The 25,135-nt window shown below is 40.5% G+C and overlaps 6 protein-coding genes across 11 annotated transcripts in view; 1 reads left to right on the top strand and 5 right to left on the bottom strand.

Annotated features, from left to right (window-relative positions):
- The first annotated feature begins 651 nt into the window (after positions 1 to 651).
- LOC132783994 (putative fatty acyl-CoA reductase CG5065) lies at positions 652 to 3,157 on the top strand. 2 transcript variants are annotated; one of them, XM_060789341.1, is made up of 8 exons: positions 652 to 741; positions 795 to 1,019; positions 1,081 to 1,148; positions 1,229 to 1,324; positions 1,932 to 2,386; positions 2,444 to 2,721; positions 2,781 to 2,991; positions 3,049 to 3,157. In XM_060789341.1, exons 1-8 carry the CDS (start codon positions 666 to 668, stop codon positions 3,116 to 3,118), a joined length of 1,479 nt encoding a protein of 492 aa, XP_060645324.1. In that variant the 5' UTR covers positions 652 to 665; the 3' UTR covers positions 3,119 to 3,157. The 2 variants fall into 2 exon arrangements, with proteins under 2 accessions (XP_060645324.1, XP_060645323.1); XM_060789340.1 differs by having other exon boundaries at positions 1,932 to 2,721.
- LOC132783993 (solute carrier family 22 member 13) lies at positions 3,078 to 7,651 on the bottom strand. Of its 3 annotated transcripts, none has more exons than XM_060789338.1 (5): positions 7,238 to 7,651; positions 4,979 to 5,767; positions 4,413 to 4,919; positions 3,680 to 3,823; positions 3,078 to 3,616 (listed from the first exon to the last, which is right to left on the bottom strand). In XM_060789338.1, exons 2-5 carry the CDS (start codon positions 5,703 to 5,705, stop codon positions 3,216 to 3,218), a joined length of 1,779 nt encoding a protein of 592 aa, XP_060645321.1. In that variant the 5' UTR covers positions 5,706 to 5,767; positions 7,238 to 7,651; the 3' UTR covers positions 3,078 to 3,215. The 3 variants fall into 3 exon arrangements, with proteins under 3 accessions (XP_060645321.1, XP_060645319.1, XP_060645320.1); XM_060789336.1 differs by having other exon boundaries at positions 7,255 to 7,651; XM_060789337.1 differs by having other exon boundaries at positions 7,285 to 7,651.
- Positions 7,652 to 8,416: 765 nt separating this feature from the next.
- On the bottom strand, positions 8,417 to 10,968 carry LOC132783991 (solute carrier family 22 member 19). The gene is made up of 4 exons (XM_060789335.1): positions 10,418 to 10,968; positions 10,204 to 10,358; positions 9,523 to 10,143; positions 8,417 to 9,450 (listed from the first exon to the last, which is right to left on the bottom strand). Exons 1-4 carry the CDS (start codon positions 10,954 to 10,956, stop codon positions 8,900 to 8,902), a joined length of 1,866 nt encoding a protein of 621 aa, XP_060645318.1. The 5' UTR covers positions 10,957 to 10,968; the 3' UTR covers positions 8,417 to 8,899.
- A 1,816-nt stretch (positions 10,969 to 12,784) lies between these two features.
- The window catches only part of LOC132783995 (heparan-sulfate 6-O-sulfotransferase 1), an 83,561-nt gene continuing 71,210 nt past the window's right edge, over positions 12,785 to 25,135 (bottom strand). For all 3 annotated transcript variants that reach the window (XM_060789342.1, XM_060789343.1, XM_060789344.1), the window contains exons 3-6: positions 19,903 to 20,241; positions 19,290 to 19,838; positions 19,040 to 19,224; positions 12,785 to 13,063 (exon numbers count right to left, since the gene is read on the bottom strand). In XM_060789342.1, the coding sequence (XP_060645325.1) occupies positions 12,928 to 13,063; positions 19,040 to 19,224; positions 19,290 to 19,838; positions 19,903 to 20,241 (1,209 nt within the window). In that variant the 3' untranslated portion in view covers positions 12,785 to 12,927. The remainder of the gene's footprint in view (positions 13,064 to 19,039; positions 19,225 to 19,289; positions 19,839 to 19,902; positions 20,242 to 25,135) is intronic.
- On the bottom strand, positions 14,086 to 17,095 carry LOC132786520 (myosin-11). Its single transcript, XM_060793065.1, has 2 exons — positions 14,943 to 17,095; positions 14,086 to 14,852 (listed from the first exon to the last, which is right to left on the bottom strand). Exons 1-2 carry the CDS (start codon positions 16,725 to 16,727, stop codon positions 14,256 to 14,258), a joined length of 2,382 nt encoding a protein of 793 aa, XP_060649048.1. The 5' UTR covers positions 16,728 to 17,095; the 3' UTR covers positions 14,086 to 14,255.
- LOC132783998 (uncharacterized) lies at positions 21,817 to 23,722 on the bottom strand. Its single transcript, XM_060789347.1, has 4 exons — positions 23,535 to 23,722; positions 23,238 to 23,460; positions 23,067 to 23,166; positions 21,817 to 23,004 (listed from the first exon to the last, which is right to left on the bottom strand). Exons 1-2 carry the CDS (start codon positions 23,617 to 23,619, stop codon positions 23,240 to 23,242), a joined length of 306 nt encoding a protein of 101 aa, XP_060645330.1. The 5' UTR covers positions 23,620 to 23,722; the 3' UTR covers positions 21,817 to 23,004; positions 23,067 to 23,166; positions 23,238 to 23,239.

The raw sequence follows: 25,135 nt of genomic DNA, 5'->3' as shown, positions 1-25,135 counted from the left end.
TTTTCCATAAAAGGCATTGTTTGTTCTGAAACAGTTGCACAACAATTTTATTTAATTTATTTACCCGCTTAACGACTTGTTAGCGGGTGAGCCGAGACGCAAACCAAAAAGTACTTTTGAATGGCGCCATCTGTCGGCGTAACATGTAAAAATCGGGTTGCAGTTACAAACTCACAAATAAATAACCGCTAACCTTTCCGTCTTCAAACAAAACGTTTAGAAAACTGCATTTCGGATAACAATTAACTCGTAAATAATATGATAATAATAAGTAATATGCATAATTGTTTTAAATTTTTAATTTAAAATGTTTTATGATAATTGTTGTAATACGTTTAGGGTAGTTTCAATTGTCTAATTTGTTTAAGTAATTCATTTGGATCAAATGTCTTAGTATTATTGCGTAATCTATAGCGAAAGAGTTACGTGAATGTTGTTTACGTCGCAGTGTGTAAGTGCCAATTCAAGTCCAGCTTGAACCAAGAGCTGCAAACGGCCAACTTGTGACTAAAACGTGTTTTTGTAGGACTTAACGTCACTGGGTAAGCTTTTCACTTTCTTTGCAGAAGAAAAATAAACACTTGTGAATCGCACTTGCACTTGCAGTTGATGCTGGGAGAAATGCAATGGCAACTCAGTTGCATTTATGCTACCAAAGTGAACACATGTGCCAAAGTATGGAGATCGTTAGTACGGAACCAAAAATGGATCTCTACCGAGAGGCAATCGTCTTTATAACAGGTAATCTTACACTTGAGAGTAGCTCCATTATTATTGCGTATTTTACAATACAGGTGCCACGGGATTTGTGGGAAAGGCCTTGCTGGAGAAGTTGCTCTGGAGTTTTCCACAAATCAAACGTATCTATATGCTCATTCGACCCAAAGGCGGCATTACCGCCGAGCAGCGTTTCCAGAACTTTTTGCAAAATGGGATCTTTGAACGATTGCGTAGTTCGTATCCCGAACGCCTCAAGAAAATCGCCTTTTTTCCTGGCAACATTGAAGATGACAACTTTGGTAAGACGTTTGAAAATGAGTGAAGTGATTTACTTCAGAGTCATTAAATCAATACCAACAGGTTTAAATGAGCTCGACAGACTTGAGCTCTGCGCCCAGGTGAACATTATTTTCCACAGCGCGGCGACAGTAAGTTGAAATTTGATATATACACCCACCATCCACCCACTCAGTGCCATTTTATATATACAAATAATCAACGCCCACAGGTGCGATTTAATGAGTGTCTAAAGGTAGCAGCACGTGTCAATTCAGTTGCCACCTACAATCTGCTCGAGATGTGCAAGGAGATGCCACAATTGAAGGTAATTATCAATCTTAAACATTGATTTATCTCATCAGCACAACTGGCAAGCAGACTTTTGTGGTAAACAACTTGTAAACAAAAGTGCGTAAAAAACAATGCTAAAGCGAGTTTTGGACTTATAAATGAATGGGAACTTTCTTTGAGGGAGCCATTTTCACTTATAACTATCATGAAACTATCTGTGACAACTTAATGATAACTCATTTTATGATTTTAGTAAGAAGGTCATTTTTAAAACAGTTTTACCATTCGCGGGGAATTCATTATATTCAATACTTATTTACAAAATGGAAAAAATTGTGCAACCATGAATTATTATTGAATTATTTAATTAGATTTAATTGGATTTAATTAGATTTAATTTGGATTGTGGTATTTTTATGAATAATAAAATCGCTATTATTATTTGTTACTTATATAAAATATTCGTTCAGGAACATAAGCTTAGTATTGTAAAAATTTAGTGCTATGAGCACTTTGTATAGAATTAGAAAAATTAGAAATTGGAGTTTATCCGCGACTCTAACATTTACTTTAACTTATGTCATTGCTTACAAATACGACGAAAAAAATGAATCTTATAATCTTGTGATTATATTTTACAGAGCTTTCTCTATGTTTCCACCGCTTACTGCAATCCGGGACGCAAGTATGTTGATGAGCGCATCTATCCAACACTGCCGCCAGTGGATTGGCTGCAGTTCCTCACCTGCACCAAAAAGATTCCCGACGAGTATCTCAATAGAATGGCTGACTACATAAAGGGTCCGCATGTGAATACTTACACCTTCACTAAGTCAATAGCCGAGCAGATCGTCAACTCCTACAAGGACCTTATACCCATTGTTATTGTTCGTCCTTCGATTGTGACGGCTGCGTATAAGGAACCGTATCCGGGATGGATTGATAATATTCAGGCAATCAGTGGTATTATGATGGAAATTGGCAAGGGCGGAATTAGCAGCATATTGGGCGATAAGAATCTTATCTGCGATATTATCCCTGTGGATTTTGTAGTCAATGCCATGATCATGATGGTGCACAAAGCTCAGCTGGGCAGGTGGGTAAAACTATTAATGCGAAATGTATTTTTCTCGATTTTTATCTTTCGGTGCAGCATCAGCATCAGCAATGCCACTTCGGGTGTTACGAATCCCATCAGCTGGCAGAGATTGGGTCAACTCACCATGAAATGGTCACGCATTTATCCCACCAAACGCATGATCATGTTTCCCAACTTCAAGTATCGTCGCAGTGCTCTCAAGCATGAAGTTGCAGTGTGGTTGCTGCACTTTGTGCCCGCTATCCTGATGGACCTTTCCACTCTGGTATTGAAGAAGAAGAAGCGACTTGTTACTCCGATTGCCAGCAAATTTCGACAAGCCTGTTTGGCGGGTAGGAATTGCGAGATGTTAAAATTAATCATTCGATTGATTAAGTTAATTCCATTGCAGGGAGCTTCTTTTCGCTCAATGAATGGATCTTTAAGAATCGTAGTAGATATTACTTCAAGGATCTGATTGAGAATGGCACATTTCCCATGCTCTATTGGAATCTGGATGAACTGAACTATGATGATTACGTTCGGCGTCATATGATTGGCATTAATAAATATCTACATCGTGAAAAGTCGACAATTAATGCGAATAAAATGCATGTGACAAGGTGAGTTTTATCATGAATTTAAAGTCGCTTCTCATATATAATATCGGAATATTCTAGAGTCTATTGGTTTTGGATCTTCGCACATATTTTCTTTTATATGTTGGTTGCCTATGTGCTTATGTTGTAGTCAGAATTTTAATAAACGACTGTGGAGATTTTGTGCAAATCACAGAGAATTGAATTTTATTAGCTAATTTGCAAGTCGCAACTCCTAATCTTAACGCCTATAGGCGTGTGTTATTCACATCGGACTCAATAGTCCAAACTGGCGTATGCAATGGCGACTGCTCCTTCTTGTCCTGCTGCTCCAATTGTGGCACAACCACTGGAGCTGAGCTGGTTCGGGGCGTGAGCAGCAAACACGTGCAGATGCCTCCAAGTATGCTGAACACACAGTATGAGGTCAATGACAAGGCGGTATCGATCTTTTTGAGCACATTGAAGAATGGTGCCGACAACAGCCAGACACGCGCCCAGGTGACCACGGAGAAAACAAAGAGTTGCTTCTTATTGGCGGGCACTAGTTCGTTCATGCAGGCCAAGAGCATTGACTGGGCACAGGAGACACCAGCCTTTGGTATGGTGGCAATAATCATCCACAGCGACACCCTTAAATCAGCATCCACTGTAGAACGAAGAAGTAAGTTAGCAGGAATTGAATTGAATTTGGCAGATTCGCAAAACTTACTTGAGTCGGCGCCAGTGAAGAGCCATCCCAGACAACCAAGCATGCCGGCGAGTATATTGAAGCTGCCAGCCCATTGCCACTTCCATTTGTTGTGTTTCAGTGCAAAGTGAAGTGCCAAGAAGCATCCAATAATCTCAGAGAAACCTGAAGTCAAGGAGATTATTAAAAAGAGAACACTAGGTCATTTTTTATTGGGAAGCACAGAAATATTTAGATAGTGCCTATTATTAACAGTGCTTGTACAGTTAATATAACATTCTTATATAATGTTATTTTCTATTATTGTTATCTACATATTTTCAATAGATTTTTTTCTTCGCTAAATACTGATCTTTTTCATCAATATGTATTTCAAAGTTTAACTTTCTTAGAAATACAATTTTGTAGAGATCAAGGCAAGAATATACTCGGAAATTGTTATTGGGAAGCACAGAAATATTTCGATAGCAATTATAACTATTATTAACAGTACTTGAACAGTTAACATAACATTTACATGTTAAAGTTAGAAGTTTACAATAGATTTCTCCTTCGCTAAGCACTGATCTTTTCCACATTTTGAGAGACAAGTTGTGGTATGGTATCATATATTAAATTAACATTAATATGTGTTTCAAAATTAAACTTTTTTAGAAATGAAATTTTGTAGAGATCAAGACAAACAGAACGAACAGATGAATATGGCAAAATTATTGAACCGGGTATAAAACCTATGTTCACAAGCAAATCTTACCCATTGCTATGGTGTTGGGTACGAGATAGTCTCTGCCAAAGGATCGTATATTGAGCAGCATGCCCATGAAGTTGATGACAAAGAAGGCCAGGGCCAAGTGGGCAGCCACCATGTGAGTCTTGGCGCGTTTGCCCTGCCAGAGCTGTGACCAGGGAGCTGGTGCTGGTTGTGCCTTGAGCTTTTCGCTAAGCTGCTCCAATTGCTGCCGAAAGTCTGGAGGTATTTTGAAAGTTCGATCGTTGATTTCGGCGCCCTCGCGCACCATTTGCTCCACGCTGTCGATGGCGTATCGATCGGCGGCATTTCGGAGTAGCCAGCGAGGTGAGTCTGGTGTCCAGTAAAGCAACACTATCAGCATGATTGTAGGGAATGTAATGCCCACATAGATCAAGGACCAGCTGTTGAAGAAAGACGACAACGTGGGCAGTAGAATGACGCCAACGGACCAAAAGGTGTCGTAGAGAATGATGGCACCAACGCGATGAATTCCAGCAGTAATATCGCTAACTGTTGAGGACACATTTGAATTAAACATATAAGAAGATACTGACTTGGATACGACTTACAAATAGCTTGTCCTGCGGTGAACATGATGGCGCAGCACACGGCCGAGAGACAGCGGAAGGCGCAATGCAGGCTAAAGTCGCGGGCATAGCCGGTGACAACGCCACAAAGGATCTGGGCAATGGCACCCACACAGTAGGTGACCCGAGGACTGATCCCAGCCATCATCTTGGTGCCCACCACGCCACCAACGAGCACGCCAAAGAGATGCCAATACTGTGTCCAGGCAACAAAGATATCGCGAAGGCAAACCAGATTGAACTGCATGATCAGTGAATCAAAGCTAGACATGTACTCGAACTGCTGGCACTCGCTGCTGATATTCGAGGACTCATCCAGCACATAGCACTGGTCATCCGAGACGGTGTAGTTGGTGCTGCTGTTCAGGTGGCTTGTATCGCAGGTGAACTCAGTGCCGGGATAGAGTTCAGGGCCCGTGAATATGATACAGGCCATGAACCAAGCGGCAGGAATCTTGCACAAAAATATGATCAGAATGGTGCGCAGCTGCCAGATGCCGAAGTTGCCCAACACATCGCTAATGATGTCGCTGCATGGAGCTGCCGCACAGCTGGTTAGAGGTGGAGCTGGCGTTGATCTCCTGATGCTGTCTGCTCTATTGCTGTTGGCACTCGGTTGACTCGACTGCACGACATTGCGATGAGATAGTTGCGGACTGGGCGTTGGAGAACGACCACAGCGTTGGATTGCTGACGCTTGATTAACCATATCTATAGTAGACAATTCCTAGTGGAGCATTTTGTTATTGAACACGATGACTGACTGCTCTTCTGTAAATATCAAAACGAAGGCGAAACATATCGGTAAGTTTACTGTGCGTGCCACGCTTTGTTATTTATTTATTTTGTTTATGTATGTATAAATATTAACAGTCGAAACATATATATTATCACTTGTTTACCCTCAAAACATTTCTTCCCCAATACCCCTTTCGCCAGATTGTTCAATTGAAATCAATTGAAAGCAGTTACAGCTGAAATCAGTTGACTTCCCATGTCGACGGTATTGAGTTTCCAAGCAAAAAATTCATGAAATGCCTGTGGTTCAAAATTTGATCCAGTTTTTCGTGAGTAATTTATAACATAACCATAATATAACCAACCAACGGGAAAACCGAATAAAGCTAGAATTAAGCATTTGAAATATTTGCCATACTTTCAAATCACTAGCATTAAGCTTTTAACTGATTAACTATTTATTTATTATAATTGTAATTTTGAAATAGATTGTGTAGTGCAATGTTATAGCTGGAGAATCTATTTTGCACTGTCTTTGGTTTAGGATGTTAAAAGACTTTATTCAGCTATTCGATGCCGCTTAAAAGCCTAGAACGTTCTGCAAGGAAACGGATGTACATGACTATATCAAGTTAGATAGGAAACTCCATTTAAATATGGATATGGTATTGGTATTGATTGATTTGCAACTTGGCACCCTTGTCCATAGCTTTTTATAAAGGCATACCACTTGAACTCTGAATTGTTTAGAAACATAAGTAAGTTTCAGTCCGCATATTACAGTCTTATCGTGACTGCGGGCAAACATTGATTATCAGCTTTTAACTGGGCTATTCTCGTATCTTTATAAAGAATTGCAAGATATCCCTCAATTGTTATGCCCACTAGCTGACCAAAATCGCATTTGTAATAATTATTTACCAGTTAATATTGATTTTCTATTAAAACATGGCTTTTAGCAACTTCATTTCACAGATTTCCCGAGAGAGGTGCTAACTCCGGCTGATATATCAATATGCATATGGAGCAGAGACAGTTTGGAACAATGCCCCAGACATCTGTCAAGCGTCGTCGCATGGGGCGTGCAAATATTTTAATTTCAAATTTAACCGGTAGTGTTAATTGCAAGGGGGTTTGCTTGACAAGATCTACGAAAACTGGTTCCCCAATATTTCATATTTGAATTTTCCATTTGAATTCCATAGCAATAGATTGGCACTTTTCTGTTTGCTGACCATGGGACAAACACAATTAGTTGAATTACGAGTAGTTATTGAGCAAATGCAAATTATTAATAAAGCAGAGCGCAGTTCGTTAATGGACTGTGGGCAATATTAGAATATTGTTTTAAATTAATTATCCAAGCAAATAAAAGTGATCAATTTCCGCAACTGATGCAATTTATGTCTCTCTATTGGAAACATTTAGAACAACTAATGCTAATCAAAACCATTTAGAGAGTTTCAGAGGCCTGACGTATATATTAGTTGAATTTGTATTTACTTTTTATATTTACATACACATATACGAATTTAACAATTTTGGCTCACTTTTTATGGAGTTTTTTGGACTTTAATTAACACAAAGTTTTTTCTTTTTCAATATTTTATAAGAGTCTGTTTTATTCCATAAAATTCCATCCAATGTCTCTTTTTTTTCTATTTCCAAGCACACAAATGAATATAAATTTATTAAGCAACAATAAACTATATGTTTGATATGTTCAATCGTCGATGACAGATATTCAATTTGCCCGTCGCGCGTTTTTTCGAGCACCGACTCAAACAGCGCGCGAGCGACTCAATCGGTTGAGGAACGGAATCCAACTGACGACGACGATGGCACCCGAGGCGTTACGTAGAATTCGAAGACAAGTCAGTTGTTGCTCCGACACTCGACGCGTTAATTTTCTTAATGAATTTGTGCAAATAATTAAAAGCTGTTGACTGTCTGCCTTTCAATCCGAATGCGGTGCGTGTCAACTAGCTCACTCCCACCGGAACTAATGCCTATCAAGTTTCTACAGGATATTGTTACAAGTGGTAGGCCTTACTCTGAGCTGAAGTTTGTATGTCTACCCCGTTTCCACTTATAATCAATAAAATTCTTTATTTTATTGCTGTGGAGACAAGTAGTGGCTGTTGCATTCACCACCGTATCAGTTGTATCTTCAATTGATTATGAGTTTTGTGATACAACTGCTGATAATTGTCATTAAACTTATAATAATCAAGTAAATCCACTTAGTATATTTGATGATAAAACACCCTTTAACTTGCGCCTGCTATTTTCTATTTTAATCTTTAGTGTACCTGTTGTATTTGTACTTGATTTTGTCAAGTGTGACGCATTGTAATTTATTTTCGATTTGCTGACACAGATTATTTCTTTATCGATTAAAGGGTGCCACCTTCTTAACGCAATTAAATGCAACATAAGCAGCTAAATTTGCAATGTTAAACTCATTTTAAGCTTTTTTTAATTTTCAGAGTTTACAAATGTAATACTTAAAGTAATTCTTATATATTGAATCACGAACTCTCTTTGTTCACTAGATTAAAGTGTGTCAAACTGTGTTAATTTTATAGTTTGAAAGTGTATTACTTATGTTATGGTAATACTCAAATATTGAATATCGAACTCTCTTTATTCATCACAGCATTTGTTTGCTAGATAGTATGTCAATATTTATGTCATCATTAGTATTGATTGGTTGAAAAAATGCAAATATTATATAACTTACAGAAGAATGAAATTATAATTAAAATGTGTTCTAAGTTCTTATATGAAAGTGAATCACGCGTTAAATTTACAATACTAATTGAACTCATACCTTGCACATTAGTTAATCAATAATTAAAAACACCGGCAATATTTCTATTTAATTTAATTAGCCATTGATTAACGCATCTTCGCTAGCAAATGATTTCAGTATGGTTATTGTCGATTGCGTCAAATCGCAACCAATACTCTGACCCGAATACATGTGCGAAAAGCGGATCTTTAATAAATTTATAACTATCTATATATTTAAAGTATTATTTTTATAATATACTAATATTTTATGGCATATCTACCGATCTCACATTTCTCGCATGCGGCATTAAGTTCTCTCTTCCGGATGAAGAAAAAAACTGTTGCATACTTTTAGACAGCTCAAGAAATTCAAATACTGTGCATACTACTGTGCGGCTTTTCGACCGTCTCGCTGAGTTCCTTCATGCTATCACACTCATGGATCGTATTGAAATTGATGTGCCAGAGATCAGCAATGCTTACGGCAACGGTTTGCTCAAAGTTTCGCAGCAACTCATTGCTGTAGCCACTCACATCGGAGCTGGCAGTGCTGCAGCGACGCATAATTACGGCAGAATTGCGACGATAGGTGTTGGGCGTGGGCACCTGACCAACCTGCACTTGCTCCGTATTCCAATAGAAACGATTAAGGAAGCGCATGATCAGGCCATACACCCAGCCAATTGTGGCAATTATGGTTATGGGCAGCAGTCGGTGCACCACAGTCAGAGTGCTCAGCAATGGAGAGAAAACCAGACAAAGGCGACCAAAACTGACCACGGATAGCATCAGCAAAATGCGTTTTGCCGGCGATACCATTTCTCCAGTGCAGGTTGTGAGTACAGCTATGGATGCTGAATTCGCAAACTTTAGCAGCATCCAAAAGATTAGCTCCAAGCCCACGCGTCTGGAATTGCGATCTGAGTGTGAGAGAAGTACTCGACATAAGTGTGAAATAATTAAAAACATGATCGGAATATATTCATGCTTACCGCTATCGGGCAGAAGCCAGACTAGATAGGTGCACAGACCGGCGACAATCATTAGATTGCCAGTCCAACGCCAATAACGACGTGTGTACAATATAAAGTAGAGGCCGACAAACACGCCCATCATTTCAGCAAAGCCCAACGCAGCTGTATTCACATGAACTTGAGCTTCACCCAGGCTGCGAATCATGAGCAGGATAATGTTGTACAAGACCTGAGCACAGCCCCAGATAAAATGAATATAGATGAGTTGTCGGCGCTTTGTTTCCTTATCCCAAATCTGGCAATAGCTGATTTTGGGTTCAGCGCTCATTTCGGCGGCATAAACAGTCAGTTGAACGTCCATAGTCAGGGGCACCATGCGATTGTTGTGTGTGGCAGATTCTAAAAGGATTCGCAAAGCGGGCTCCACCTGTTGATGGCGCAGCAGCCAACGCGGCGCATCTGTTATCCAGCGATGCAGCCAGACGAGCACAATGAGCGATGAAGATATGGCTACATAGAGATGGCTCCAATTGTCAAAGTAGATGGATATGGCTGGAAGCAGCACCAAACCAATCGACCAAAATAGTTCCGATAGTGTGACCACCAGAATCCGTGCCTTGCCCGACGTTATGTCCATCACTTGAGAATGGAAGTCAGCTTGAAATAAGTTTGTTGCTTAAGTCTTTTGTTTTCGCTTACGAATCTGATGCCCAGCGGTGTACATGATCGTGCAGCAAACAGATGTGAGGCAACGGAAGTAGATGTGCAACTGATAAGTGTCCACGAGACCTGTGAGATTGCCACAGAAGATCTGACCCAACATGCCAAGAAGCATAAGACGTCGCGGACTTATGCTGCTCACGAAAATAACGATTACATAATGCTGACCAATGATAATCTTAAGAAAACTCACTATCTCAGCGCTTGATAAGCCAATAGACCACCGAGCAAAGCACCGAGTGCGTGAAAAGATTGCGTGACTGCAACCAAAACGCGACGCGAACAAATCAAATCGAACTGCGTTATCAACGACTTGTACTCTGTATTGTGTTCCACTTTGTCGCATGGCAGCATTAGCTGTGCTGATGTCGCATTCCACGTCTGGCCGTAGTGTCTCACAAAATTCTGGGACAGACTCTGGGCATAGGCATTGCACACCTGCACACTAAAGAGTCGATCTGTGTTGCGACTATGCAGCATGCTGCCATGAGCCTGCGCTGTGTGGCTGCCATTCCATGTGGCAGGATGACAGACCAGCTCACCCCGTTGGGGATACGGTGCAGTATAGATGATGCAGGCCATGAACCAGGCCGTTGGTATTTTGCACAAGAAGATCAGCAGAATTGTTCGCAATTGCCAGCGCCCGAAGCTGCCATTAACGTGCTCCACAATATCCACATTGGGCGGAGCGGATGATCGGCGACGTTGGTAGTTGCTTTTACCTGCTGTCATGATCAGGCTGACATTTACACGCGTACTGAGCTTTTGCTAATTTTTCACTGATGATATGTATTATGCCGCAATGGGGGAAATATTTTAAGTTTGTTTTTGTTGTTAGCTCAGTCCACAAATTGAGTGCAAATTAGTTGACGACGCGTCGTCTCTTTTTACTTTGTATCATAATGAGAACTACGTAAGGCTAAATGCAAATAATAAAGTCTAAAATAAGAATTAATGCTAGATAACGATTTAAAGAAAACACAAATCAAATATTATGTTGAAGACAAAATTTAATTTTAAAATTTAACGGTAGTTTTAATTCCACAAGTGAATATTTTTGGACATATTTATTTATTCATTAATATCAGACATGATCAAGTTATCTTGTGATCATCATTAACGCTCCGATCTGAACAAGAAAGCTACAGTAAAGGGTGCTCGACTGTGAGATATCCGCTAACCCTTCTCAACAAAAGCAAAACAATGGGGAATTATCATTTAAATATATCAAATTAATATACCTAAAATAATTCCGAAAAATACCGAAAGGTCGATAATACTCTATGGGGTCAAATTACGATCCTTCTGTTTGTTAGCGCAAAGTTATAATAGCCCTCTATTCTATGCGTTTTGACTTTATAAAAATAATTAAACTTGAATTATTACTGAATGAAACACAACGATAAAGTATTATTTATTGAATTTATTCATTTTTACCTGCATTTAATCGCTTCTCAAAATGTACTCTAGTTTCTCCGAGTACAAATTGCTCAGTTTTGTTGAACTTTCTGATCATGACACTTGAAATTAAAAATTAAATAATCGCTTTGGCATGTTTAGCGCAAAGTCATGTTGTTTATTTATTTATTTATTAAGTTTTTGTTGTGTTGCTATAAAATGGCACATTTCAGATGCCTGCCTACTGAATGCAATTCATTTCTGATCTGATTTCTACATTTTATTATTATGAAATTCGAGTACTCATAGGACTTTTGGGATCAATTTTTCCAAGATATTATGTTCCATATATCATTTAATTATTTTTGTTGCTTAATTCGTTGCATTTATCAATCGAATTGTATTCATTGAATTTTCGTTTTGTTTGCATTTATCTGTTGTATTTTCTTTTTATAGTTCTCCAATTCGTTATTGTCTTAAACAATTAAGCCAGCTAACAATATTAACGCTTTACTTTTGAATTGTTTGCAACTAATATTCATGTAAAAATGTAAATTTAAAGTTAAGTATTCCATTATATTAATGCTGTATTCTTTATTTTTAAATGATTATACGTTGTGTGATGCTTATGGTATTTACAAAGTACGAATATACTAGAGAGTTAAATAAAATAAATGCGTTTTTGGATCGAAATCAGTTGTTCAGAGCTGAGCACTAAATATACATTGATTTGGCGTTTGCAAAGACATAACATTCACATAACAATAATAAAATAATTAATAATAGTTTAAAATCATATAATTAAATGTGACCTAAGACTAATGTATGGCGTGTAGTTGATGCGCTGGGTGAATTACAATTATCTTATTCGATCTACAATATTACAATTATGGGATACATGTTGAAGTTTATATACAATACGAGTGTAATGCCTGGAGTGCGACTTATTTTCGAGGAGTGTAGTTAGTTTATAAGTAAATATCTAACAGTTTAATCTTACAGTAAATGTTAAATATGCGCACAGAGATTTATCAATTTTCTGAAAGCAGCTGTAATTAATTGATTATGTATAATCAATGCGCTTTGTGTTTTGATTGAGTTGTTATATTTCGAATTTTGCAGTTTTCAGTAACGTTATGCTTACGACACTAATTTAAAGTCCTTTGTGTTTTTATTTTTTGTTTTTTTCGAGCATATGCGCGAGTTTTTCACTTTTCTTGCTTCGATTTGTAGTGATGTTACTTGAGGGTTCCGTTTCCTTATGACTAATATCTAGATAATTTTTGGTTTCCTTCATCCATTCGTTCAATGATCCGTGCTGAGCGCATCTTCAATGTTGCTATCCCAATTAAATTCCGTAACTCCTTGTTTGAAGTAGATGTTGCCAAGATTGGCAAATCGTTGCTCGAACTTGGCATCTTTCGCTTTCAGATGTTCAAAGCTGCAACAGAGAAAAGCATACATTTTTATAATTGTAATCGGTTAGAATATAATTCTTAAAATTCAAGATACAGCAAGAGTCTAAAACTTATTCAAATTTTTCACTTTTTAAAATTCTTAAGAGGCAGCTACCTGAATTTTTAAAAATCCTACAGCATACCTGTTATCCCATTCATTCCTAAATACTTTTCTAGCTAAACCAAATATACAAATGGATTTAGCATGAACTTGGTACGCAAAAAGTAGATTCATATTCTTTGTAAGAAATCTTTACTTGTGTGCTGTACCCTACATGCAAGAAATAATGGAATTCCTTTGCTAAAGGAAGTCTTTGCTTCCTTCCACCCTGCGCATTTGGCTGGGTATTTCCCAAAAGCTACTAGGCTTCTTATGTCAGTAAACACAACGAACTTGTGCACAAATCGAAATTCAATTGTTGTTGCAGCTGCGCTTGGTGCAGCTGTGCAATTAGAGGCAGCCAAGAATACAATTCTTACCTTACCCGGGGCATTGTTGTGCACAAAATGTCATAGGTCATAAGCAGCGATTGTTCAACGTATAACCTAAGCGAAAGAACGAAAAAACCAGAAGACAAAGGGGCAACAGGCAGCAGAGTTTACAACGGACTCAAGGAAAAATCCCGCCACAGACTGCGACCTACGAGCGGATTTAAGTCATTGCAGTGAATGGAAACACTTTTTACAGCCCAAGCTTGTTGATGTCGTTGTTATTTTGTACTGCGTCGTAGTTGTGAAGAGTCGTACCTTAGTCCACCCTTAAGAAGCGCATGCGCAGCTGCACATCTGCCTTTCTTGGCCGCCCCTTCCGTTCCGCTTCGCCTGAGGAAGCGGCAAGGAAGTTGGGTAACTCGGTTAAGTCGTGCATCAAGTCAGAATAATAATAACACAAAAAAAAGTTCCCATTGAGTGCGTTTGCCACATCGCACGTGTGTCATGTTCAATCTGCGTCGCATCGCTGGGGTTGTTGGCTGGGAAAAATGAAGGAAGTCGGAATCAAAACGAGTTTGCCTCTAATTGTCGTATGCAACAAATGTACATCATGTATTTCATCATATTCATCATCATCGTGCCTTAACTAAATATATATGTGTATTTCTAATAATTCATTATGTAGTTGAAAATTTAGCCTAAAGTTAGCTTTTTGTGATCGTTCTATTGTCCTCGTTGGCGGCTCTACATGTTCCGCGTCTTGAGCACCTGCTTCTGTGGCGGACTTGGCATGTTCTCCTTTCCGCTGGCAAAGAGCAGCGATTTCTTCGGAGTGCTGGTCGCCGACTTGGGAGTGCGCGGTGTGCGTGGACTGTGCGGGGTGCGAGGAGTGCGTGTCTTGGGCGATTTACAGTTGAGGATCTCGTTGAGCTCGCTGTTGTTGTCCTGGCGCACACACTTCTCCGAAGAGTTAAGCAGCCACGAGGTGATCTTGTCGCATTCGGCACGCAGCTCGGAGTCGATCAACAGATCCTCAATCTTCTCCAGATCTGTTGTATTCGGTTTGTTTGCTTTGCTCGGGGTTAGCATGGCCACTGTGGGCTGTTGCTTCGACTTGAGGGCAATGTTCTCGAGCTTCAGTTGCTCGCACTCTTCTCGCACCTTCAACAGCAGCTGCTCCTTGTTGTCCAGCTCTAGCTGGGCGAACTGCAGCACTGTGGCGAACTCGTCGAGGGCCTTCTTCATGTCGGCCATGTACAGCTCACGTGTTTCGTCCTTGCGCTTCAGATCGCTGTACATGTCGCAATAGTGGGCCAACTGTGCGTCCCCATCGATGCGATCCTGGAACGAGTTAGCAATCTTATTGAATTTCGCCAACGTGTCCGATTCGCTGGCAAGCAGCTCGTGCAGCATGGACTCTTTCAACGATACCTCACTCTGCAGTGTCTGCGATGAACTGCGCAACGCTTCAAGTGCCTTCTGCGATTCGTTGAGTTGCTGGCGCAGTTTCTCCGCATCCGCTTGCAAGGTCAAATAGCTCTGCTCCAACGCTCCCTTGGCCAGCTGCACCGACTCCAGCTCGGCCTTGTATTGCTCCACATCAGCATCGGACTTCTTGAGGCGCTCCATTAGAATGTTGACCGTAGAGCGAGTGTTGTTCAGTGTCAGCTGATAGTTGTACTTCTCCGTGATGGTCTTGGCCATATCCTGCTTCAGCTGCACCAGCTGCTGCTGCAGAGTGTCGCTCAGCTGGATGTAGTATTCGATGCCGTTGCGCAGCTGCTCCTCGCACTTCTGCAGCTTCTCGTCACGCTGGCGCAGCATGTCATTGGTGGTCTCCAGCAGCACCATAACATCCTGTTTCTCCAGCTCGATCTTGATGAGCTCGTTTTCGGCCAGCTTCTGGCGTTTGTCCAGCTCAGCGCGCCAATAGCACTTCTCGCGCTCCACAGCACTTTCCAGATCATTCTCGACCTGCTGTTGGACCTTGGCAACCGCCTGCTGTTGCTCTGCATGTTTGGCCTTCTCCTGGCACAGCTGGCGAATGGTGTCGCAGTGGGCATCGATCTCGCAGCTCTTGTCGAGCAGCTCATCCTGCAGAGAGCGGATCAGCGTGCACTTGTTGGCCAGATCGTTCTTCAGTGTATTGCGCTCCACACGTAGACACTCCATCTCCGACTGGCTGACCTTCGCTTCCTGGCCATAGGCAAGAGCATCTTGCTCAATCTGCTGCTTCAGCAGAAGCACATCGGACAACAGCGTCGCATTCTTCGACTGCAGATCCTCGATGAGCTCCATGTGTTGTGTGGTCTTTTGCTGTTCCGAGCTGCAGTTGTCACGTGCCTGAGCTACCTCTGCCTGGAGACCACTGAGCTGCTCCTTCAACTGATCTTGAGCTGTTTGCTGCTGCTCGCAGACTTGCTGCAGTTGCTCATTGGCCAGTTTGTAAGCCTCGTTCTCAGCCAGAAGCTGCTCCACTTGCAGCTCATGTTGTTCGCGTTGCAGTTGCAACTGCTGCTCGAGATTGGCGTAGCGCTCAAGGAGTTGTGTCTGCTCCACTGTCAGCTGCTCGTTGCGTTCCTTGTGGCCCAGATTCTCGGCATTAAGTGCCTGCAGCAGCTGATCCATTTTGGCCGTGGTCTGCTCGTGTTCTTCGCGCATTTTCAGCTCCGTCTCTTTCAGCTGATCAACATGACGACGCACCACATCCAGTTGGCTGAGATAGCTCTCGATGAGCTCATTCTTGTTGCGTATCTCCTGCTGCAGTGCCTCTTTGCCCTTCAAGCGGTTCGCTGACTTTGCCTCCTTCACCGGAGTAGTTGCTGCCGAGTGCAACGGTGTTGAGGCGGCTGTCGAGGCGCCACTCGAAGTGCCAGCGGTCTCAGCTGTGTGGCTAGACGCTGGACGGAAACGTAAGCGCTGTGGCAACGACGGAGTGCGGAAGAGACGCAAACCCTTGCATTTCTTATCCTCCTTGGGTATGGCAAACTCTTTGGCCTCCTTCGAGCTGGAGGCGAAACGCACGGCATCCTTAAAGAACTTCTCAATCTGCTCTTTTCGCTCTGGTGGCGGCACTGTGGCCGCACTAGCTGCTGTGGGCGTGGCACTGCCTGCGGACCCTGCCGAGCTGTTCGAGTTGGGCACGGAACCAGCTGGTGAGCCGCACACGACATCCACATCGTTGAAACGCTTCAATTTAGCTTTGGAGAACGACATGTTGGATAATAGTAGTATTTCTTTTCGTTGGTTGTTAACACTTTGCTTAATTATAGAACAACTTATATTGTTTCAACGTCAATAACAAAAACTCAATAGAACAATGTAAAACACAACTTTTAACTTTGTTTATAATAAAATATTTAACGAATTCTTTGTGTCCGTTTAATTTAGGTAGTACTGTATTTGGTTCGTTGTTGTTTTAGCTATAATGTTTCGTTCGTTTTTATAATTTAATTTTTTTTTTATATCCCGCAACCGTAACCCGCCTGCCCCTATAGCTGTAGCTGTAGCTGTTGCTGTTGCTGTAGCTGTGTTCCTACGCGATCTGTTGTCAAAACCTAACTGAAGCGTTGAAAGTTACGACTGCGCAAATGCAGACAGCGCAACGAGGCGATCGGGAGAAGAAAAACAACCCTCTTGGTATCTTAAGGTACTGAGCAGGGAGGGTAACATACACACACACAGTTGTTGTGAGTCTTGTCCCGTGGTTTGGTGGTGGTTCGTGCCACACTGCTCACACTCACTCACTCATACACATGCCTCCTTATCTGTATCTTTGTGAACTATAGAAATGTTCTTTTAGCGCGCGCAAATGTTGCAATTGTCAAGACGACATCGGAATCCCTTAGATCCTCTAAGGAACTCTCTATCGCTGCGTGAGAGTGTGTGTGTTTTTGTGTCTCACAGCTGCCTAGACACAATCACCTCAATGGTAACGAGTATCGGGTACATCGGCGAAATAACCGTTAGCCCCACCTTCGATAGCACACAGCTGGCAACCAGCATTAAGTTGCACTCAACCCGCATAATTAAAGGAAAATCGAGAAAATGCGCCGCGAATTGAATTGAATTGCGTGGAAAATGATTTGCGTTTGCAATAAATTGAATTGCGACTGCTAATATCAATCCCCTTTATAAAATACCCTATATCAATAGTTTCTTTTGTTGCCCCGCAGAAAAACTGCTGCCGCTGTGTTGTTGTGACATCAAGGAAAATGTCAGCAAAGTACAGGCAACAATTTCTTTAGGTATTTGGTAGAACAACAACTAGGTATAGGTATATAGAGTGGCTTATGCATTGTATATACATAAATTCGTCTTTGCAGATGCGATAAGAAGCCAATGCATATAACAACTGCCAAAGCAAATTGTTTACTTTACCTTTTCCCGCTGTGCGAAGCAATCGCAGCTAGTCAAACGCTCAGCTGGCAGATGGTTTCTTATAATCGTATGTGTGGACATTGCTTCAAGATGCACAACTGCTGTGCTGAGTGTGAAGGACATTAGGTGGTTTTATCAATGCTACAAACAACTTTGCTCAGACACACAAACAAGCCAAACTACAATTAATACAATTTCTTTACACTTCTTACTGCAAACTTCAGCAAATGTAAGTTACCAGTTAAGAGTCCCGACAATTTCCCATGCCTGACGAAGCATAAACAGAATTAATTCCCCTTTCAATGCGCCAAACATAACGCCATCTAATAGAAGGCGCATTCATTTCATATGGGATCCATTAATTCGATGAAGCCATTCTGTTGTCTATGTCTGCGACGCAACAATAACCTTTAGCTAGGCGATGTCAATATAATGCGATCGCTACAAAGAAAGGTCGTTGTTAAGGGGTTTCGCACCCTAACGCGCCACAAAGGCCCTAAAGGACTGACAATGAGTCATCGACCTTAGCAGAAGACAGTAAGCGGGCCGTTGACGAGACGCGCAAGATACGTGCAGCTAAAGCGGCCATAAGGATCGGGTTTCCCCATCCGGACAAACTTGTTATACCGATATGTGAGAAACTAGAAACCGAGAATCTGTTGGGGTTAACACCTCGATGTGGAAACTATCAGCTATTATTGTATTTGTACATAAGCCAATTATCTTCGAACTAATAACGGATATGTAAAAGTCGAAGATACACGGAGAAGAGCATACAATGAGTGCAAACTGTTTGCATTATGCACTGTTCGACAAAATTCCAAGCTCATATAAGTTGTGAGATGTTATTCACCACATTTCTTACTTTATCACAGGTTTCGTTACATCGACTTAATGAACATAACATAATTTCTAATTCAATTTTTAATTCTCTTCCTACAAACCACATTAAGCCGATGAAAATGGAATAATTTATTTAAATTACTTTTTAATCGAAATGGGAAATGAATTTAGTTTATCACATATTAAAAGGAGATTCACATATTATTAAGAGCTGCTTCCCTTATTTGTTTTTGAAGGGATAGGATTTATTCTTCATCTTGCAGTTTGCTAGCTAATTAAGAGTCACTTCATTCGCAAGTACTTACCGTTGGAACAGCAAATTCTTGGCAAATGCGTACAGCTCAATGTCCAGGCTATTGAGCTTCTCGATGCGTCGCCGCTGATCGGGTCGCAGATTCGTGACTGCAGCTGCCGAAATGGTTGCATTGTGTTGCTCGAAGGGTATGGCAAAACGCAGGTTGAAGGTCTCTTCAAATATGTATTGGGACATCTGTAAGGTACAAATATTCACCTCATTATTATCTGCATTAGAAAATAGAAAATCTATGAACGCACCTTTTGATATTCCGTCAGTCCAAAGTAGGCCATGGCGGCCAGATTGCGCTTAGCGCTGGCCAACATGACGCGATCGCGCTCGTGTGCCGGCATCGATGATTTGTTGTAGCAGCCGACTAGAGCGAGATCGGCTAACATGCGTGTTTGCCTGTTGGCGGCTAGATTTGATTCGCAGCCAGCAAACTGATCAAGATCCACATCCAGCCAATCTTTACCCTTATAGCAGGGCGGCAGCTCGCTGGCAGTGGCCTGGCGACCCAGACACCAATGGCGCGATCCCTTCCAGGTGGCGCCGCGACGCACATGTCGATACTCGGACATGTAGCGTGAGATCGGTTCGCGTAGCAGCGAAATGTAAAAGTATCGGCGCTTTGCCGTCTCTCCCTCGTTCTTGTCCAGCTCGACGTCCACACAGCTGGTCAACTCCGTCCAGTCGGCGTGCAGCCCACACTTCCAGCCTGTCGAATATCTGGAGAAGAGCCAGTTCTCATTACGATGCGGACGGAAGCAGTAGCAGCGTTTTCGCTGCCGTTGGCACTCGCATGGCCGCTGTAAGGAAATTGTCATTAGTAAAAACACATAAAGGCAAAAAAATGGTGACATTGTGACTTACCTTGAGGTCCAAATCGCGCACCAGATGTCTCCCAAAGGAAGTGCCGCCCGTCTTTTGTATGTGCAGAAAGACCATCACATCGTGGCCGTCCATGTCGAATTGAAAGTCATCATTCAACACATCCTCATAGCTCAGGCCTGCATTGGCTATTATGTTCTGTGGTGCTGAAGATTTCGAGGTAATGGCTGTGCTCCCGCCCACATTGAAATTGTTGTTGTTGTTATTATTGTTGTTGCTGTTGCTGTTGCTCGCCTGATGCATAGCTACAGGCTGGAGTTCATTGTAGGCCAGCATGTCCGAGGATTGAAGTATTACAGCGCGCTTGGAGAGGGCACATACCTGCGGTTCGGGAAGAGAGCAAAAGTGCAAACATTAAAATGCGAGTGCAAAAATGTTGAATGTAATTTCATTACTCGTTTTCATTGCCGTCGTGGGGCTTAAAATTCAATTTATTACCTCCTGCAATATTACATGAATTCCCTTCCCCACATCAGAGCGTGTGTTTGAGTGGGTGTTTATTTGTTTTCAACATTAATTAAATGAACAACAGGATTAAATGCATATTTTTCGTTTGAGCAGCGCGCAGCATTCGAGGCCCGACGGCTGTGAAATCTTCAGGCATGTCAACGCTCTGGACAGGATCTGCACATCTTTTCAGGTTTTTTATTTACTTACTGAAATGCGCACTCTCATTTATTGCATTCACTCAACAGTTATTAACCATGCACTTCAGATATTTGCCTCAATTATTGGCCTTTCATTAATACGATGTAAGTAAATTGACAGTCAGTTGACATAAATTTCGTTGCATACTTTCAGGCTGCATGGAATTCAATAAGTGCTTGCATATTGGAATTCTAATTGGATCGTTGAATGTGCACTAATTGGAAGTATTTGCTTCAAATAGTTTCAGACTCTAAATTGTTTCGAACATAACAATCTCAAATTAAAATTATTAGGCGCAGTTGGCCAAGTTTTCTAGATGACCAAGCGACACATGGTGTTGTGGCTGCCAGGATGTCTAAGTTAAGCCGAAACTAAGCTCTCAGTTTCGTGTATTCAAGTACTTATATGCAATCACAGCGAAGAAAAGTTTCTCGATTAAAATGAGCAACTTTGTCGAAATTCTCTTATCTAACCATTTCCGCTGCCACAATCTGAGAACACAACAAGCGTTAAGAAGGCCGGAACGGAATCAGAGCAAGTAACAATAACAACTGTAATGGGGCAACGGAGAAGCTCATTAAACAATTGGCAGTTGTTTTGGGGTGGTTCATAAGAAATTAAGAACATTTTGGGATTGTGGAGCAGATAGGCTTTATCTTAAAGTTCTGCGAGAACTCGTAATGTGCACATGCTCCAAAAGTTTCATCTTTAAATGACCCAGCCAAGGACCCAGTGAAGTGAGAGAAAAACCATTGAAACCATTTGCAGTTGCATGTAGCAAAAGTAAAGGTGGTTTACCGCTAGACAGATGAAAACTTTTGAATTTATTACACAACAAGAACAGATATAGCAAAAACAATGGCATCAGGCATTCATTTCGATAACAAATTTAAAGAGGAATAGCCTCGGGCTTCAGGTGACTATTATGATTTGGGTGGGTCATAATTTCTGATATACGATTCCCTACAGGGAATTTATCAAGTGATTGTAAAAATAATAAATAAAAATATAATAATAAATTAATGAGCAGAGCGTAAATGCGCATAAAATGCAATTTGCCCAAAATGAGACGAAAATCCACCACTAATGGGTAATTTAATTTTATTTTCGCGCAACCATTTTGGCCAACGCAACTAAAATGGCCTTCATATCATCATCCACAACAACAGCAACATCAAAATAATAACACTCTCATGTTTGTGTGTGCAACAGCAGCAAGCACTTTGCCGGCGATTTAATTGCTTTTTATAGGCAGACATAAAAAAAATTACATGACTATGACCAACCAACAACGCTATAGCCACAGGTCCAAAACCACCAAACAAATTCCCCTGTCGCCCAGCCCTCTTTTAGGTAAAATGGTGGCAGCGGTCCGTAATAATATAATAATAGTAATCATTTAGTGGGCAAATTTGTCGGATGTTCACGCGCCCGAAAATTCCCATACACACAGAAATACACACATACATACGTACAATGGCATTATGAGAGTTTATTATGTTAAATGTGTGCGTATTTTTATTGTTAAATATTTAGTGCACACTCTCCTTCATAAGTGTTTTGTTCTGTGCCATTTTGTTTCCTTCCATTTGAAATACTATGTAACTAAGCGGCTCTGAAATATTATTCACAAATTCATCGTGTTCAACTGAATTTGCAGTAATTTGTATTAAGAAATGTTGCATAATTTTTGCAATAAAAGGTTCACAAATTCATGCAAAACTGTGCAATATTTACTTCCATACCAACTGCACTTTTTAATATTGCCATTTTATTTCATTGCATAAATTGAATGCAATTCGAGTTAATAGCTACTTGAAGCCCTATAAAATCGAGCATTCTTGGCTCAAGACAGGTGTCAGGCATATGACAAGCCACTTAGCTTACTGTGAAAGCAGTCATAATTCTTGTATCTGCGAGTAAGACACAAAACGCTGGCAGCCAAAAGTCAACTGGAGTGAGCCACAAAAGCCTCAAGTTTGAGCAAGTAAATTAATATTTACGAGTGCGCCACTGAGATTTAAGATTTAACATTATATGCTTTATGAACCACCAGACAAAACCGCACTCAAACTGTGATAGAACACATATCACATCCTCACACTCGCTCTCTGGAAAAGGCTCGTAAATTTAAAGCACTCCGAAAAGTAAACAATAAAAGTTTTTTTTGTGAATCTCAAGATACAATTTGATGTTGGCAACCATAAAAACGTCAAGAGAAATAGAACAGCAAATGGAAACTGTGAAAATAAGGTACCTCCACATGGCCGTAAAATTCCTTGCAGATTCAAATTAAAGTGCAAACAGCAATCTCACAGTATTCGAGAGAGATTCCAATTCAAGAAGTCCTTACAATTTAATTTATTATCGTAAGACTTGCCAAATTTTATTTTTTTACACATATCGTAATTGCGCCTGTGATATCTGGTAGACATACTGTCAAGAAATTTACATTAAAGGATAAACTAGTTGTCTTACTCTTTTTCTTAAAAACTTACGTGTTTTGCTCTGCAGTTCACCAATGACCTCATCATCATCATTATCATTAGATTGCGCCAATAGCGAATAAAAAATGTTTAAAAATATCAGAAATAAAAACTGCAACACGAGTGGAGACATGATTAAAACTGAAGCTAACATTTTTAGATTCACTCAATTAAATAACTTACTTCTAATTGCGATTTTCATGATATCGTTTATGGCTGCTAATGAATTCGCAATGGACAGCAGATACACACTTAAAGGATTGATCGTGACGAACATAGCCGTACTTGCAACCGCAACCTAACTTGCAAATGTCAAAGTAATGACATTCATCATCAGGGTAATAGGGCACAGAGCAGGTTGGCTCGTAGCAGCCAACACAGGTGAGCTGCTCATTATCGCCACAGGCTGAAAGGTGTAAGGATAAGCAAGAATTTCGTTAAAATGCACTCCTATAGTTGCCTCTTTAGTTAGCTACGTACGTAGTCCAGTGGGAGCTGCTAGGTCAGCTGCCAACAAGCTGCCGAGCAGTGTTGAAGTTAGACGTGATGCAAATGCAAACAACATGACTCAACAACAAAAGCAAACAACTTGCTTCGGGCATGACTACAACACTAACTCATTTGGCCAACTGACTTTACGCTATTTAAGCAAATTCGACACTGTTGTTATGGCAATTAGCCAAATTTTTCAGACACTCAATTAAACTAGAACTATAAATAGTTTATTCATCTACCTTGAATAAAAAGCATTGATTTATAATACGTGTTACAGATAGACTTTGCTATGAGGTAGCATTACTAAATCGATAGGTAGCTGTAGATTAACATTAGCAGTAATTTGAAAGGAACGTAGCTATCAATTACAAGTTGTTGACATCGGTAGTTTAGCAGCAGCAGCAGTAGTCAGTAACAAAGTCATTCGACAGCAGCCAGAAATTTATACTCGTTTTAAACTAAATTGTCTTCTATTCTATTCTTAAAATTTCCATTAGAATAGAAATAACAATATACCTAAGACCGATAATGCAAAATGACTTAGTGACTGACATATTCATTTTAACCAATCAAATCGACTGCTTGCTTGGCATAACGTTAAAGGAACATTCCTGCATGATTCGGGTTGGCTTACAAAACGAACCGTTGTCACTCGGTTATGAAAGCCAAGAACATTCGAATTGATAATGCCATTTACCATATTTGCGACTAACAATTCAAGGGTCTACTCGAAAGCACACAAATCTATATAACATACAATGAAGAACACAAAATGGCCTGCCGAAAGGACCATTCAAATGCCATTCGTAGTACACACATACTCAAACAAATGCAGGTACAACATAAGCCATGACCATGACGTGTATCGTAAAAGTACCGTTTGCTCAATGTGGCTGGCATGAAAACCGGAAATATAAAAATTAAACATCAAAACATGGAAGCTTGCACACACTGGCTAGTAATAAATTACATTACCCTGCTGCATTTTATTATCATTTGAACAAATGCAGGCTATGCAACATACAAAAACACACAATTTCTATATGAAGGAGAGGTTAGCGCGGGTTTGGTTTTTGAAATTTACAACGTAAATTGTGTAAATTCTGTGCATAAAATTGCTGCTTATTATATTTTAGCATGCCAATGCGATTATTGCACGGCATTTGTAAATTATTTTTGACTCTCTCAGACCGATATTCTCACAGTCACGTCATGCCTTTAACCAACAGTAGATTTTAAATGTTTTGCAGCATATTTTTGGGATGCTATTTAAATGAAAGTATGCTGAAATTTTGTGGTGATATTTCTAGAAGTTGAAAGCTTTTACTTTCAGTTGGCTATGGCAAATTATTTGTAATAAAATCAAAGGACAAGAAGCACAGAAAAATAATTTCTTGCTTGCATTTCCGATCGCTTTCTACTGAATTGATAATTTAATGTGCGAATATTATAATATGAGTATTGACTAAAGGGTGTTTTCTCTTCTCTGACCCCATGTCGCGGTAAACTTATAGCAAACTTATGGCAAACTAAAATATTATATAAACAACAGTGTACATTAAACTTTAGTGCTCAATCAAAAGTTA

Source organism: Drosophila nasuta, chromosome 2R (assembly GCF_023558535.2).
Source record: "Drosophila nasuta strain 15112-1781.00 chromosome 2R, ASM2355853v1, whole genome shotgun sequence".
In the NCBI taxonomy this organism is placed as follows: domain Eukaryota; kingdom Metazoa; phylum Arthropoda; class Insecta; order Diptera; family Drosophilidae; genus Drosophila; species Drosophila nasuta.
The sequence above is the reverse complement of the archived record's forward strand: the minus strand, read 5'-3'. Positions and strand labels throughout refer to the sequence as shown.

Bases quoted from the DNA above. Each gene is read 5' to 3' on its own strand.
- LOC132786520 (XM_060793065.1), bottom strand. From the start codon at position 16,727: ATGTCGTTCTCCAAAGCTAAATTGAAGCGTTTCAACGATGTGGATGTC. The intron at 14,853-14,942 runs GTATCGTTGAAA...AACTCGTTCCAG, and splicing joins CGCAGACACTGCAGAGTGAG to GATCGCATCGATGGGGACGC.
- LOC132783998 (XM_060789347.1), bottom strand. From the start codon at position 23,619: ATGTTGTTTGCATTTGCATCACGTCTAACTTCAACACTGCTCGGCAGC. The intron at 23,461-23,534 runs GTACGTAGCTAA...TACACCTTTCAG, and splicing joins AGCAGCTCCCACTGGACTAC to CCTGTGGCGATAATGAGCAG.
- LOC132783993 (XM_060789338.1), bottom strand. From the start codon at position 5,705: ATGGTTAATCAAGCGTCAGCAATCCAACGCTGTGGTCGTTCTCCAACG. The intron at 3,824-4,412 runs GTAAGATTTGCT...CCTTGACTTCAG, and splicing joins ACCCAACACCATAGCAATGG to GTTTCTCTGAGATTATTGGA. The intron at 3,617-3,679 runs GTAAGTTTTGCG...TTCGTTCTACAG, and splicing joins CTTCACTGGCGCCGACTCAA to TGGATGCTGATTTAAGGGTG.
- LOC132783991 (XM_060789335.1), bottom strand. From the start codon at position 10,956: ATGACAGCAGGTAAAAGCAACTACCAACGTCGCCGATCATCCGCTCCG. The intron at 10,144-10,203 runs GTAAGCGAAAAC...TCCATTCTCAAG, and splicing joins CACCGCTGGGCATCAGATTC to TGATGGACATAACGTCGGGC. The intron at 9,451-9,522 runs GTAAGCATGAAT...TCTCACACTCAG, and splicing joins CTGGCTTCTGCCCGATAGCG to ATCGCAATTCCAGACGCGTG.
- LOC132783994 (XM_060789340.1), top strand. From the start codon at position 666: ATGTGCCAAAGTATGGAGATCGTTAGTACGGAACCAAAAATGGATCTC. The intron at 742-794 runs GTAATCTTACAC...TTTACAATACAG, and splicing joins GGCAATCGTCTTTATAACAG to GTGCCACGGGATTTGTGGGA. The intron at 2,992-3,048 runs GTGAGTTTTATC...GGAATATTCTAG, and splicing joins AATAAAATGCATGTGACAAG to AGTCTATTGGTTTTGGATCT.